This window comes from Podarcis vaucheri (assembly GCF_965113315.1).
Source record: "Podarcis vaucheri genome assembly, chromosome: 16".
Taxonomy (NCBI): domain Eukaryota; kingdom Metazoa; phylum Chordata; class Lepidosauria; order Squamata; family Lacertidae; genus Podarcis; species Podarcis vaucheri.
Window position 1 is genome coordinate 27,338,303 of NC_138754.1, and position 15,350 is coordinate 27,353,652.

At 49.4% G+C, this 15,350-nt stretch overlaps 1 protein-coding gene across 6 annotated transcripts in view; it reads left to right on the forward strand.

Moving 5' to 3' along the window:
* The window catches only part of DEPDC5 (DEP domain containing 5, GATOR1 subcomplex subunit), a 62,160-nt gene that overhangs the window by 36,072 nt on the left and 10,738 nt on the right, over window positions 1–15,350 (forward strand). For 4 of the 6 annotated variants that reach the window (XM_082202998.1, XM_082203000.1, XM_082202999.1 and 1 more), the window contains exons 26-33: window positions 2,359–2,542; window positions 3,777–3,937; window positions 4,595–4,712; window positions 5,131–5,298; window positions 7,374–7,593; window positions 8,556–8,692; window positions 9,757–9,883; window positions 12,479–12,541. In XM_082202998.1, coding sequence (XP_082059124.1) covers window positions 2,359–2,542; window positions 3,777–3,937; window positions 4,595–4,712; window positions 5,131–5,298; window positions 7,374–7,593; window positions 8,556–8,692; window positions 9,757–9,883; window positions 12,479–12,541 — 1,178 coding nt within the window. The remainder of the gene's footprint in view (window positions 1–2,358; window positions 2,543–3,776; window positions 3,938–4,594; window positions 4,713–5,130; window positions 5,299–7,373; window positions 7,594–8,555; window positions 8,693–9,756; window positions 9,884–12,478; window positions 12,542–15,350) is intronic. The other 2 variants (XM_082203002.1, XM_082203003.1) reach the window with 2 other exon arrangements.

Sequence of the window (15,350 nt, forward strand, 5' to 3'; positions counted from 1 at the left end):
CTTAGTCATGCTGGCCGCATAACCCGGAAGCTGTACGCCGGCTCCCTCGGCCAATAAAGCGAGATGAGCACTGCAACCCCAGAGTCGGCCATGACTGGACCTAATGGTCAGGGGTCCCTTTACCTTTAAGGGAACTGGTGCAAAGGGTTGTTTGACTGTCTCCTCATTTACTATCTGTGAACCTTGAGCAGGGCAAATGTATTGTTAGACTAATGAATGTTGACCTGTGAGAAGTTGGGGGAGGCAGCATCCCCCTCCTGGGACCTTATCTTCTCCCCCTGGCATCCCCGTCTGGCTTGCTGGGTTCACCATGTCTTAATTCTAAGAACAGGGTGACATACTTAACTGGCTTTTCTGTTCCCGCATACAGGAAAGCTTTCTCCTTGACACACTTGAATGCCTTGATATTGAATCTTTTAGAAGGCAGACGTGATAAAGTTGCTGGACAGCCCTTGTAATAATGAAGAGGCAGTTTTACATCTCCTTTTCAAATGCAGCTTTTATTGAGGAGGCTTGGAAGTGAATGGAGAAAACTGCTCTACCCCCTTGCACATACTTTGCCAGGTTGCCCATTCAGAGTCCTTTGTGGGACTGTTTTATCGGAGGCCTGCGATTCTTCAATCACAGAGTCAATTGCAAAATTCTTAAATGGAAGGATTTTGCTTAGGCGGCCTGTGATTGTTTTTTGCGTTTCCCCCTCAGAGAGCTGTGAGGCTCTTGCAAATTGCAGTCGTTCTGGGTGGAGACCAGAGCACAGTCTGTGCCCTGGGATGGAAAGAGGGGAGCTAGATTGCTCATGCTCTGGAACCTGAGTACAATTCCCACTCCACAACGAAAAACTTTGGTCCTAGGGCTTGATCTGCCTGCCATTTAAAAGTTGGTCTCTGTGTAAATTTGCCTTCTGTTTGGATTTATTGTGCCCATCTTCTGTGATCAATAATATCTGCCAAGCCCAGCGTGTCTTGCGAGGCTCACTCCGATGCAGGAATTTGCCCTTGATGGCTTAGCCTTGGAACATAGGTAGGACTTGAGGGAAGTCTCTGAGCATGTGTAGAGTGCTTTTCCCTCATGGATGTGGGAACCAGCCCAAGTAGCTGCTCTGACAACCCTTGTTAGCAGGAGATGAGCCCCAGGAACCCTCTCCCGGGTGCAGATGCCATTCTCCCCTTAGATTGGCTTCTGTCATTCATGCTATTGAGCCAGACTTACACATCTCGAGTGTGGGGGAGAGCACTATGGGGAAATGAGTCCCCCATCTTCATCTCCTCCTCCTGCACCTGTCAGCTGGCTCAGAAGGTGCAAAGAATGTCCTGCCCTGGCCACTAGGCTGGGGATGCAGAGGGGTTTTGGTCAAGAGGAGTCTCGATGCAGCCCATGCCCAGAGTGTGGAGCAACTGGCGGCTTTGATCCTGTGAGCGCTGCTTCCTTGGAAGCTGCTCCCCTTTAGGGGGAAATGGGGGGGGCACTGCGCCACCAGCCATATCCTCCCATGTCTGCCTGCCTTCTTACTGGGTGGCTCTGCCTGCCTTTGGCCTGGGTGCCACCTACACTGGCCTCCCTGCCAATTCCACCCACTGGCAAGGGTCACCCCAGCAAGATCCCCTTTTTCACTATTCCCCCAGATCCCTTCTTACCTCCCTGTGCTGCTCATTCCTTCCTTTTAAATTTTTCCCCATGCTTCCTTTGCCTTCTGCTGCTGCTGCTTCTGCTGCTCTAATGAGTGTGCAACTTCTGCTGGGTGCAGGCCGCTCTGCTGCCCTCTCTTAGCCCTCCTCTCTTTCTCTGGCACTTTGGCACAGGAGGGGAAGGGTCTTTGCCCTCTCCTGTTCTGGGCTTGGAATACGGGTGTTGCCCTGCACTTCTTCATTCATTCGCCTCGGGATGCTTTTAATAGCTGTTGTTTTTTAATTCCTGCAGCTGCTGTATTGGTTCGAGTTTACAAATCGAAAGGCGAATTGAACTGTTAATTAACTTTATTTTTATTCCCAGTTGCATGATGGGAGTGAATCGGCATGGCCACTGTGTTGTTTAACAAACTCTGTCTTTCTTTCCCTACCTTCCTCCCCTCTTCCTCGACCCTTCCTCCCACCTCATTGTCCCACCCTGAACAATTTTCATTCTCCTGCCCATGCAAATCTATCTCTTTCTTTCTTTCTTTCTTTCTTTCTTTCCTTCCTTCCTTCCTTCCTTCCTTCCTTCCTTCCTTCCTTCCTTCCTTCCCTTTTCCCATTTTTTGCTTCTGTGGCACTTTATTCTCCTCCTCCTCCTCCTCTCTCTTTTTTTCTCTCTCTCCTTCCTCCCTCGCACTGATGCCCAACCCACCCCCATTGCCTTCCGCCCGGTGACGAAACGAGGCAGTTCTGACGCTGTCTGCTCCCCCCGTAGTGCCAGGCTTCTGTTGTACAGTCGGGGTGGACTGGAAGTCTCTTACCACGCCCGCCTGCCTCCCCCTCACCACGGATTATTTCCCGGACCGCCAGAGCCTTCAGAACGACTACACCGAAGGGTGCTATGACCTGCTGCCCGAAGCAGATCTGGACAGGTATGCGTACCCTGCGGCTGAAATCGGAGAGCTGTCCCTGTCCCATTGGGTGCTTTGGGATGCTGAACTGGCTGGGCTAGGCTGGGCCTGGCCATCAGTGGCTGGAGAAATGGCAAGTAATTGGGAGGGCAGGGGGGTCACGGCCAGGCCAGCTTCTTCCAGGTAGTGCCCCTGGTGGGGAACATGAGAAGAACCCTGCTGAATCAGGCCCATGGCCCATCTAGTCCAGCCTCCTGCCCTCACAGTGGCCAACCAGATGTCGTCTTCTGGGAAACCCCACAAGCACCATCCGTGTCTTGAACAACATCCGGACTTGAACAACAAGACTTGAACAACAAGAGCCTCTCCCCTCCTGGGGAGGCAGACCATAGCTGTCATGACTAGGAACTGCCAGTAGTCCTCTCCCCAACAAATTTGCCCAATCCTCTCCCCCCCCCCATTTTTTTTATTCATTTTAAAACACAAATAAACAATACAAATGTGAAGATTTTTATGGTAAAAGTAAGTGTGATAAAGGGACGCGGATGGTGCTGTGGGTTAAACCACAGAGCCTAGGACTTGGTATCAGAAGGTCGGTGGTTCGAATCCCTGCAACGGGGTGAGCTCCCGTTGCTTGGTCCCAGCTCCTGCCAACCTAGCAGTCGAAAGCACGTCAAAGTGCAAGTAGATAAATAGGTACCACTCCGGCAGGAAGGTAAACGGCGTTTCCATGCGCTGCTCTGGTTCGCCAGAAGCGGCTTAGTCATGCTGGCCACATGACCCGGAAGCTGTACGCCGGCTCCCTCAGCCAGTAAAGCGAGATGAGCGCAGCAACCCCAGAGTTGGTCACAACTGGACCTAATGGTCAGGGGTCCCTTTACCCTTTAAGTGTGATAAAAAATGGTTTAAAATTATGATATATGAAACTGCTAAAGATGAGGTAAAATGAAAATCAGACGGGGGGACTTGGGGAAACTCACCTAACAATGTTTAGAAAAAATAAGGATAAGACAAGAATTTGTTTGTATGCCCAATCCTCTTTTAAAGCCATCCAAACTGGCGGCCATCACTGCCTCCTGTGGCGGCATGTTCCGCAGTCCAGCTATGAGCTGTGTAAAGGAAGACTTCCTGAATCTTCCAGCCTCCCCCTTCATGCAGAAAGCCGTCTGGTTGGCTGCTGTGGGAAGAGGGTGGTGCCTGATTGCCTGCCTGAGGTAGGGACAACTAACTCGCTGCCCGCCTTTTCCCTTCTCAGGAGGGACGAGGAAGGTGTGCAGATGACGGCCCAGCAAGTGTTTGAGGAGTTCATATGCCAGAGGCTTATGCAGGGCTACCAGCTCATCGTGCAAAGCAAGCCTCAGAAGCCGCCTGCAGCCGTCCAGCCGCCTCTCAGCAGCAGCCCCTTGTACAGCAGAGGTGAGAGCCTGCCCAAGACCCTCTCTTCCTCCTCCTCCATTTTAAGGAGGGAGATTAATCAGTTCAGATTAGCCCTTGGTTGACTTGGAAATGCAGTTGAGCAATGGTGGGAGACCAGCCCTCTTCCCAGGCTATGCCTGTGCAACACCCCTCACCAGCCTTGCTTTGCACCCTCCCGGAGTGTTTTTGCCTGACTGGGATGTGTCATTGAGCTCTGATTGTGTCTCTGGCTTGCCAGATGGAGGGGTGCATGCATGTGTAGAAAGCAGCCTACTGTACAGAGTTAAAATGCTTCTGTGTTTTTATTGCTGCAAACCACTTTGATACGTACCGTATTTTTCACTCTATAAGACGCACCAGACCACAAGACGCACCTTGTTTTTGGATGAGGAAAACAAGAAAAAAATAATTCTGAATCTCAGAAGCCAGAACAGCAAGAGGGATCGCTGCGCAGTGAAAGCAGCAATCCCTCTTGCTGTTCTGGCTTCTGTGATAGCCGCGCAGCCTGCATTTGCTCCATAAGACGCACACACATTTCCCCTTACTTTTTAGGAGGGAGAAAGTGAGTCATAGAGCAAAAAATATGGTATATATATTTATTTACGATATATTTGATATATATATGTATGTATTTACGATACCCTTCCTACAAACCAGGCCTCGTGTCACGAATCCGGGCTGAAGAGGAGGACCAGTACTGGCTAAGCATGGGCCGCACCTTCCACAAAGTGGTATTGAAGGACAAAATCATTACCGTCACTCGGTATTTGCCAAAGTGAGTAACTTTGGCAGCCGTAGATCAGGAGTGAGGAACCCTTTTTGGCTCTGTGGGCCAAAATCCACCCTTTCTTCCTTCTGTCAAATCTGATTGAGAGGTGGGTTGTGCCACCCACCCGTCAGAATCCCTTGCATGAGGTTTCCAGGTTTGGGAACCATAGCGCAAGAGGCGTTGCCAGCCATACACTTTCCAAGCCTCCCACGCTTCTCCTTTCCATCTTGGGTGACGGAACAAGTCCCTCTCCTACAAGGCACAGTGTTTGGTTCGTTATGTATAGGGGGTGAGGTGATCTTCTGGGTACTGATCTTCAGGTGGATCTCTAGTGCCAATGTGGACTAGCTGCTTGGCTTTAAAAAATATGAAAATAAAAAAGCTTGTGGGTTTGAGTTGCCAAGGTTTTCTCTGGTCTCTTTAGGTATCCATATGAATCAGCCCAGATAAATTACACCTACAGCCTGTGCCCTTCCCACTCTGACTCTGAGTTTGTCTCTTGCTGGGTTGAGTTTTCCCATGAGAGGTTAGAGGAATACAAATGGAATTACCTGGACCAGTACATCTGCTCCGCAGGTTCAGAGGATTTCAGGTAAGTGCTGAGCAGCCTTCAGTGACCTGGTGCTCTCCAGGCACGTTTGAAATTCACCAGGCGCATTTTACACCTGGCTATTGGCCACTTGCGACCAAGTGAAGATACCTGAGTGCCAAGATGGTGCCTGACATCTCCACCATCTGGAAGTGCATGCCTGGGGATCCTTGGATTTTCCCTGTTTTCACACACGTAACAACACATCCTATAGAATTCTACCTGTGATATTTTATCTGCATGATCGGAACAAATTTCAGGAACCAAAAAGTTGCATTGAAAAATAGGACTTTCGAGCTGTCCGGCCACAAAATGGCAACAAGAACTTCTGTTTTGGCAACTGTAACCCTGGTTTAAGGAGACATTTGGTACCTACCTTATATATCTGAGTTTTTAACACTGATCTCCAGCTGTGTTCAATATCAGTTCCGCAGAAGAATAGGATGAACTCCTAAAGCAACATAAAAGTGTTTCTTTTGATACTTTTAGGCTTGTTTTCTCATAGTTATTTGGGCAATTTGTCTGTGTCTGGCTGGCTGCTCCCTATATTGCATGGAAAACGTAATAATAATAATAAAATCCTTTATTAGGCATAACACACCACACATTCACATACAAACATCACATACAGACTGTATAAAATACGGGCTCAGCGAACACAATTTATCCTAGTCCTATTCTTAACTCCAAGAAATGAATCGATGTACAAAGATAATATAATATATATAATACAACACAGCAACATCACCTACCATTAAAAACCACTAAGTCTCTTTATCATGGCCCCTTCTTTCTTCATGGACAGCACTCAAAAATTCAGCCGCTATTAAAGTAATTTGATCATCGCTGTCCGCCAGCAGGTGCATGGAAAACGTACTTGTGTTGGATTTGTGTGTGTTCTGCTTGTGACTGCTCTGCATCTTTTTTAGTGTAACAGACTTGTTTTATTTTGTTTTGTTTTTAAAAAAGAAGCCCACAACTCTGGTCTCCAGAGCGTGGCAGCAACCCAATACAGCCACTGCAGCTCCTGCATCAAGCTTGAGAAGGAGATGCTTCAATGAGGATCTTCTTGTGTGCAGCCAGAGGGAGCCATGTGGACCTCTGGGCTGCAGGCTGGCCAGCAGCTCCTTTGCATGGTTGCCCCACGTGTCCAGGAAGCATCCCCTCCTGGCACCCAAACTCTGAAGTAGCATGAGAGTTTGGCTCCTCCTTTTCTGCCAGGCTGCAAGGGGTGAGCACAGATGGGTAGGAAGAGGTGTAGAAATCTGTAAAGTATGTTTGCAAGGTTGGTTGACTGATACTTAACTCAATTTGAGCAGCTTGGCAGACGTTTCTGTACATGACACAGAATCAGAAAATTTTAGAATTGGGAAGGGTCATCCTGCAAGGCAGGAATCATGGCCAAAGAATCCCTGACAGATGGCCATCCAACTTCTTGTTCTTCGCCAGTGAAGGAGAGTCCACCACCCTCCAAGGGAGCTTGTTCCAGTGTCGAATGTCTCTCACCACCTGGAAGTTCTTCCTAATCTTTAGTTGGAATCTCCTTTATAGTGGTACCTCGGGTTACAGACACCAGTGTGGTGTAGTGGTTAAGAGCGGTGGACTCGTAATCTGGTGAACCGGGTTCGATTCCCCGCTCCTCCACATGCAGCTGCTGGGTGACCTTGGGCTAGTCACACTTCTCAGCCCCGCTCACCTCACAGAGTGTTTGTTGTGGGGGAGGAAGGGAAAGGAGAATATTAGCCGCTTTGAGACTCCTTTGGGTAGTGATAAAGCGGGATATCAAATCCAAACTCTTCTCTTCTTCAGGTTACAGACTCCGCTAACCCAGAAATGGTACCTCGGGTTAAGAACTTTGCTTCAGGATGAGAACAGAAATTGTGCTGTGGTGGTGCGGTGGCAGTGGGAGGCCCCATTAGCTAAAGTGGTGCTTCAGGTTAAGAACAGTTTCAGGTTAAGAATGGACCTCCAGAATGAATTAAGTTCTTAACCCGAGGTACCACTGTATTGTCCAAAGACATACACACATTATGATTTCCGTGTATTTCTCCACCCCACCCCGCTTGGCTTCCCCCCAGTCTCATTGAGTCGCTCAAATTCTGGCGGACTCGCTTCCTGCTGCTGCCGGCCTGCATCAGTGCCACCAAGCGCATCATGGAGGGCGAGGCGCACTGCGACGTCTACGGGGGCAAGGCTCGCTCGGACGAGGAGGAGTGGCAGCTCCTGGATGGCTTCATTCGCTTTGTGGAGGGGCTGAACCGCATCCGCAGGCGCCACCGGTCGGACCGGATGATCCGGGTGAGCCGGTGACCTGAGCCAGCGCTCTGTGAATTTTTGTGGGCCCGTTCACACATTCTTCAAGGCGTATCTAGACCTTGTGGCCAGCGTGCTGACTTTTGGCAGGGAGCTGATGCCAGCCCTGGCTCCCTCACAAGCCTACCTGCTCGTGATGCTCGTCAGTCTTTATACCACTCGTGCTTTTTCTCCACACCCTTGCCAGATTTTAATTTTTATGGGAGTAAAACAGGTATAAAACTGATGTAACAAGTTCCTAGTGGAGACTGAGTTGAGGAGGGATTTTTCTAATCACAGTCCTACAGTTGAAGAGCTACTGAAACATCATGTGACTTAATACCTGTGGCTCCATGGTAGAGTATAGGCCTCTCCCCACAACGTGGGAGTTACATTCCCAGGTAACGCACATGTGCATGAAATTGCGTATAGTGGGGAACAGCCTCTAAACATGCTCTAAACCTCTGGAAACCCTTGAAAAAACAAACCTTTTAAAAACCAGCAGCACTTACCAGACTGGCACGAATCACTCCCTACAAACCATTCTCAAACTCCCAACTCTCCACAGGCCTCAAAGGTCAGTGCAAAGGCTTATGGGATTGAAGTTGCCAAGGCTAGCCATTTCCCCGCTCTTTTTGCGCCATTTTGCAGCTTAAACCGATTAATGATTTCCCAGTGCTGCACGTGTGCATGGCCGCATGCGAGTCACACACAGATAACTGGGGAGACTCCTGTACCGGCTCTGCATTCAGAAAGTCCCAGGTTCAGTCTCTGTTGGCATCTCCAGACTCCCTGCCTTAAAGACTAAGGAACCACTGCCAGCCAGTGTAGGGAATACTGAGCTAGCCGGACCAATACTCTTGACTTAGTATAAGTCAGATTACGGTGTTCTTGTTACCTTTTTGTTTTCTCTTTGTGTTTCCCCCTCTTTCCTTTCCATTGCCCCCCAATGATCCCTTTCCATTTAGAAAGGGACCGCTATGAAGGGCTTGCAGATGGCGGGTCCGCTTTCCGCTCATTCTTTGGAACCGTCCGGGCCTCCCCCTCTGGGTAAGAAGGGGACCTCTGCGCTCTCGGCTCTGCTGGAGATGGAAGCCAGCCAAAAGTGAGTTGGGACACTAAGCAATGTGTTGAGTGTCATGAATTTTTTAAAAAAATAGTTTTTATTAAGAATTTCAACATAACAAATTATCAAAAACATATCATCTTCATTTCTCCCCTCCCCAAGAAAAGCCCTCCCTCCCACCCACCCCCAGACTTCCCTCAGCTTTTCTCTCCAGTTTTTCAACACATATTATTCTCTGCATATTATAAAATTGTAAAGATCCTTAAATTATCTCTCTATTATGTTAACAATAAGAAATTTATGTATGTTTATTCAAAGAGTGTCATGAATTCTACTCGTATTGATCCAGAGCAAATTCCAGCATATAATTAGCAGAGTAAAATCTAAAACACGTTGCTGGATTCCCAAAGGCATAGACCAGAGGCAATTAATATTCCATCCAGCAGACCTTTACTGCTACTGGAAGGCAAATGAGCATAACAGTCACAAATCCAATACATTCAGGATTGGCACTGTCCATGAGAAATCCAGTTGCAGCAGACCTGACTTAAACTTAACAATAACTTATAATAAGACTAAAACCTTAACACTAAGCATACTATATACAGAACACCACACCAGAAGGAAAGAGAGATAGAAAAGAATGAAACCCAGGCTCCTTCTGGCCTTATTATTATAGTCAACATGACCTTGACAGAAAGAGATAACAGAACCAGTTTAAGCCAGCTGTGCTCAGCTTCTCTGAAGGAATAACCCAAACATCATGAACCTTCTGCTTGTTTCTAGGCAGAATAGGAACTTATGTGTCAGCTAGAAACTTGCACCAGCTTGCACCTGTTTGTATCACGCAGAGAAGCTTCCAGAACCCTCTTGAATTAATTAGAGTAGGAAAGATCTCTCCACATATAGGAAAGATTTCTCCACATCAGATCAATAATTTCTGAACCAGAGCAACCGACGTGACTTTGTGCAACAGGCCACATTCTGCGCAGAAACACACGTGCAGGTTGAAAGGGTCACGTGGGCAGGCAAACTGTTCTTGTGGTTACTTCCCGCAAATAAGAAGTGTGAGTTCATCCCTCTGCCTGCACTTTCTTCTCCAGGACCCTGGGAGAGCAGCAGGCGGCAGCAGCAGCAGCAGCAGCACTTGCTGGGAAGAGCTCCAGCCAGCCAGCCGAGAACAGCAGCAGCATGGCCATGACACCGACGTATGTGGACAGTCCACGCAAGGTAAGGACACGGCCTCTGGGGCTTGGTTTCAAAAAGGCCACGTTTGCCCCATGCATGTTGCTGGCATGCACCCATCTGCTAACTATTCTGGCCGAGCTGTAGCCTCACTCACCCCATGCGGGGTCATGACTCTGTTGTCTGTGTGAGGGAATTCCAGAGGGTTTGACCACACCGTCCGGGAAAACGTAAAGAGACACGATGAGGAATCTTGAGTGGTGTCTGTAACAGCTTCCGGTTTGGATGACTTTAAAAGCGGGGTTCGTCCCGTTCACTGAGGACAAGACCATCAGCGGCTGCAAGCCCGTGATAGCTGTGCTCTCCCTCCTCTGTCAGAAGCAGTACACTGAGGAACCACAAGTGGGGAGAGCACTGCTGCGTTCAGGTCCTGCCTGTGGTTGTCTTCTCTTTGGACTAGATGGGCCATTGGCCTGATCCAGCAGGCGCTTCTTGTGTTCTTACATGTGTACGTAGCCTTGTGCAAACGAGTGTCCGTGAGGAACTATTTGCAGCCCTTCTGCTTCAGCAGAATCCATCCAGTCCCTTTGGCTTGGTCCAGCTGCTGTGTTTCTGTTTTGGTTTTACACCGGCTTCTTCAAAACTTAACAAAAACACGGGTGGACGGGGAGTTTCTCAGAGTCAGCCAGGCTACCTGGATTTGTGCATCCCTTAAAGGAGAGAGGGTGAAGGTGTGAAACAGGGAGCCGGTTTGGAAAAGACGTCGGACGGCCGTCCTCCCAAGCCTTTGTAAATGTTTGCCAAGCTGAAGGGCCTTTGCGTTGGTGTTTCAGTGTGATCAGTTAACTGTGCGGAGCAGTTAATCAGGTTGAAATTAAAATAAGCTGAATGTGCTGGCATTCTATGCCTTTTCTGATAACATCGTCGGCCTGGATAGCTCAGTTGGTTAGAGCGTGCTGGTGCCAGGGTTGCAGGTTCGATCCCCATATGGCAGTGGTGGCCAAACTTGGCCCTCCATCTGTTTTGGAACTACAGTTCCCATCATCCCTGGCCACTGGTCCTGTTAGCTAGGGATGATGGGAGTTGTAGTCCAAAAACAGCTGTAGGGCCAAGTTTGGCCACCACTGCCATATGGGTACAGCTGCATAGTCCTGCAATACAGGGCATTGGACTAGATGATCCTCAGGGTCCCTTCCATTTCTACAATTCTGTGATTCTATGAAGGGCAGAGGATTGGAGCTCTTGGGAGTTCTAAAAGTGCATCGCATTATTATCCCAGTATTGCAGAGAATGGGCTGAAGCTGAAACCCAGTGCCTTGCTTCTGCTATCAACTGGCAAAGTAGCCTCAGGCAAGGTTTAAGATGGAGTTAATGCAGTTCCCCTGCTTAGTCACACCATGCTAGGAGTCACCTTGGCTCTTAAGACCCAGGTTGCGTATCTAGGAAACTGCTGCACCAAGAAAGGCATTAGATGGGCCGTCATGGAGCAAAGGCCTCTCCTGATCACATGTAAAAAAACCTGGAGAATCTCCACCCTCCCAGTGAAACTGAGAAATAAAGTTATGCATGGCAAGGAGAGATGCTGCAGCTCATGGACATACAGTGAAACTGAATGTTGGAGAATTCAGGATGGGTGAAAGAAAGTCCTTTTTCACACAAGAGTTAAACTTCCAGAGGCAATGACGGCCAACAGCTTATGAGAGTCTTTGAAAGAGGATTCAACAAATCGATGGAGGGGGATAAGGCTATGTTCTCACTCCACTGGGGGAGACAGTAAATGCCTCTGGATACCAGTTGCTAGAAACCACAGAAGGGGAGAGCGCTGTTGTTGTACTCAAGTCCTGCTTGTGGGTTTCCCTTGGCAACATACAGTAGACCTCCCCGCTCCAGGAAAGACACCTCCTTGTGCCCCTTCCCCATACTTTGAATGGATGATGTGCTTGCAGGAAAGCAGGCGTGTTTTGCATGCCTTCCCATTGCTATGCAACCTTCCTTGCTTCTTGAAATTAAGAGCCCCCATGCTGTTATGCTAGGACCTTGTGGTCAGGGCAGTGGAAAAGTCCAGAATGTGGACAGGGATTGAGCACAAAATTTGGCTTGCTTGGAATCTCAGCTTGCTTGCTTGCTTGCTTGCTTGCTTGCTTGCTTGTCCATTTGTTTGAAGGGCAAGTTTCTAGCCCTCATGCCTGAGAGGAAAGCATGTGGGAGATGCCTGACGAAATCCCAGACACCAGAGGAATGGTGGAGTTAGATGTTTAATGCCTGCAAGAAGCATCTGTGTCATTTCGCTCTTCCCGTGGCAAGCAAAGCAGATTCAAGATGCAGAGGTCACGCATGCTGCAGACTCCTGCTTTCTTCAGTGCAGAATTTTGATTGCCAGGGTGCATGGATCCCTAATGACTTTGTTTTCAGGGTGTGGAAGCCCTCCTGGCCCGGCATGCGGTGCTTCAAAGTGCTTGCTCTTTTTACCCTGGGGGAGGCCCCTCTCTGGGTGCTGGAGGTCTTTCCTCCCCATTCCTTGCCGCCTCCTTTGCCCTTCCTCCTCTTCCTGATGGTGACAGTTCTGCACAAACGTGTGTCTTCCTCCCCCATCTTGTTCCTGCTGCTGCCACCCACGGCTTTTTGCTCTGATGCCTTCAGGATGGGACCTTCTTTGTGGAGTATGTCCGGAGCCCACGCACAGCATCTGCCTTCCACACGCAGGTCAGTTTCCTGACAGGCCCCTGCTGTCCCTCGGCGCAGCTGGTCTTTCTAGCGGAGACCTATTATCTCTCCCTCTGCTACCACTTCTGTTCTGCTCTTCCTGGGTGCTTATGGAACTCCCTCCCACTGGAGGCAGTGATGCTGGGATTGTTTAAAAGAGGGTTAGACAAAAAAACAGAGGAGAATAAGGATATTAGTGGCCAGGCCATCGGCCATGACGGCTATGCTCTGCTTCCACAGTCCGAGGCAGTGATGCTTCTGAATGCCAGTTTCTGTAAACCACAGGAAGGGAGACTTGTCTTGCACTCATCCCCGGCTTGCAGGTTTCCCAGAAGGGGCAACTGGTTGGCCTCCTTAGGAACTGGAGGCTGGACCAGATGTGCCGCTGGCCTGATGTCCTCTCTCCTATTGGGCCCTGAGGGTTCTGCATCCCAGAAGGCTCACACCGTCCTCTGCAGCCAGGCAAGACCTTTTTTTCTGTGCGTGACCTCCTTCTAACGGTTTTGAGAGGCAGAGGATGCTGGAATTGCAGGAGGTGGAGGGAGGGAGGGAGGGAGGGAGGGAGGATGAAAGTGCCATTGGGAACATGCAGTACCGGTTAATATATAATGAGAGCTGTTCGTTCCTCTTCAGAGAAGGCTGGAGGGGATCCAGGGCGAGGCTGGCTCTGCGATTCCAAGCAGAGCATCTGTTCCTCCTGGCTGCTGAGACAGTGTCATGTAGGTGGTGAGGGGGGAGGGTGTGAAGTGCGGGGCAGCGGGGAGGTGTCACATAAGCTGGGCCTGCAGGAAACCATCCCTCCCCAGGCAGGGAGGGGGCTGCAATGACGCTATTTGTGCCTCTTTCCCCCACCCTCCCTTTTTAATCGTTTTTTGTTGCCTTCTTGCAAAGTGAAATGAGAGTCAATAGAACTTAAATAACTGCTTAAATAACCTGAAGAGGGTTTCTTGTGTTCAGAAAGATAATGAAGGTTGCAAATCACCTGACTGTGGTGTGAATTGAAACGCCTCTGGGAAAACAAAAAACAGATTGTCTCTCAACTCGGAACTCTGATTTAGAGATTCTGGTGGAGGGTTTTGAAAGCGGCTGAGATTTTATTCGTTTGTCGCCTTCATCTCCCACCTTTTTCTCCAAGGAGCTGAAGGTGACATACATGGTTCCCCCTTTCCTCACTGAATCCCCACAACACCTCTGTGAGGTAGGTCAGGCAGGAACAGACCTGAGGCCAGGCCTAGTGACCTTTGTCGTCGAGTGGGAAATTGAGCCCTAGTCTCCCAGGTCCAAGTCGGATGCTCTACTATTGAACCACACCTTCAAAGGAATTAGGAGGACGGTATCCATTAACGATTGCTTATGAAATGAGATGGAAGTTTTGCTCAGCGTCGGAACAGATTCATAGATGCTCAAGACAATCATTAATTTTAAGACCTCAATTTGGACTGTGATGGCTCCCTCTCTTCCCTTAGCCCCACTGCCGGCTGAGGCCTTCAGTGCTTCATTTGTGCACATGCACCCCAGTGCCTCATCTACCAAAGCTTTGACATACTGTGTTGTTAGCAGCAGATGGGATCCGTTTTGGGGGCAGCTGGCCTCGTTTTGACGCGGAGGCTTTTGAGGCTCGCATTCCTTCCAGAAGGTTCTTTGTTGTTCATTCCACCGCAACTCCCAGGCCTTCCCTTGGATCGTCCCACTTTACAGTCCTTGGGGGGGACGATGTTCTGTGTCATCACACAAGCTGCAAGCCCGACTGGTCAGAAGGGAGGAGGAGGAGAACATCTCAGCTCTTCTACCCTTCCCCGAAAACTCAAATTTTGTTATTGCATTTCAAACCACCTTTTTTTCCTCCTAAGGCGCTCCAGGTGACGTACATGGTTCCTCACCTCCTCATTTAACCCCCTCCCCCAAACAGCCCTTGAGATACCGTATTTTTCGCTCTATAAGACGCACTTTCCCCCTCCTGAAACGTAAGGGGAAATGTGTGTGTGTCTTATGGAGCGAATGCAGGTTGCGCAGCTATCCCAGAAGCCAGAAGAGCAAGAGGGATCGGTGCGCAGCGATCCCTCTTGCTCTTCTAGCTTCAGGGATAGCCACGCAAAGCCTCTTGAGCGCAACTGGAGCGCTCCTCCCTCTTCGCTCAAGAGGCTTTGTGTTGCTTTCTTTTTTCTTGTTTTCCTCCTCTAAAAACTAGGTGCGTCTTATGGTCCGGTGCGTCTTGTGCAGCGAAAAATATGGTAGCTTGGACTACGAGGCAATGATTGGCCCATCCAAGGTCACACGCCTAGTGAGCTTCATAGTCAAGTGGGGATTTGAACCCTGGTCTCCCACATCCTAGTTCCAACATACTAACCACTACACTGCATTGGCTCTCTTGAGGGCTTATCTTAAACAGAAGAGGCAACTCGCACAATTTCGTAATCCAGGGTTCTGGTTTTTTCAGTAAGGTTATGAAACACAAAACACTTCCCATGAGCTGAGAGGAAGCAGTAATTGTCCCAAGAAAGGAGCAGAACTGGAGGCAGCAGTGCTTTCTGGAGACCAGTTGCTGGACACCTCGGGAAGGGAAGAGGGCTCTGGTGCCTGGGTCCTGCTTCCAGGTTTCCAACCCCACAGACATCTGGTTGGCCCCTGTGAGAACAGGGTGCTGGACAAGATGGTCTGTTGGCTTCATTCAGCCGGGCTCTTCTTAATGTTCTTCTGTGGACCCTGAACTCTGCTGCCAGACAGGTTGGCCTCTCATCACCTTGTGACAGGATTCCTCTCCAGGGAATGAGGAAGGGGCCACAGAGCGGCCATTCCCAGCACCCTTAGC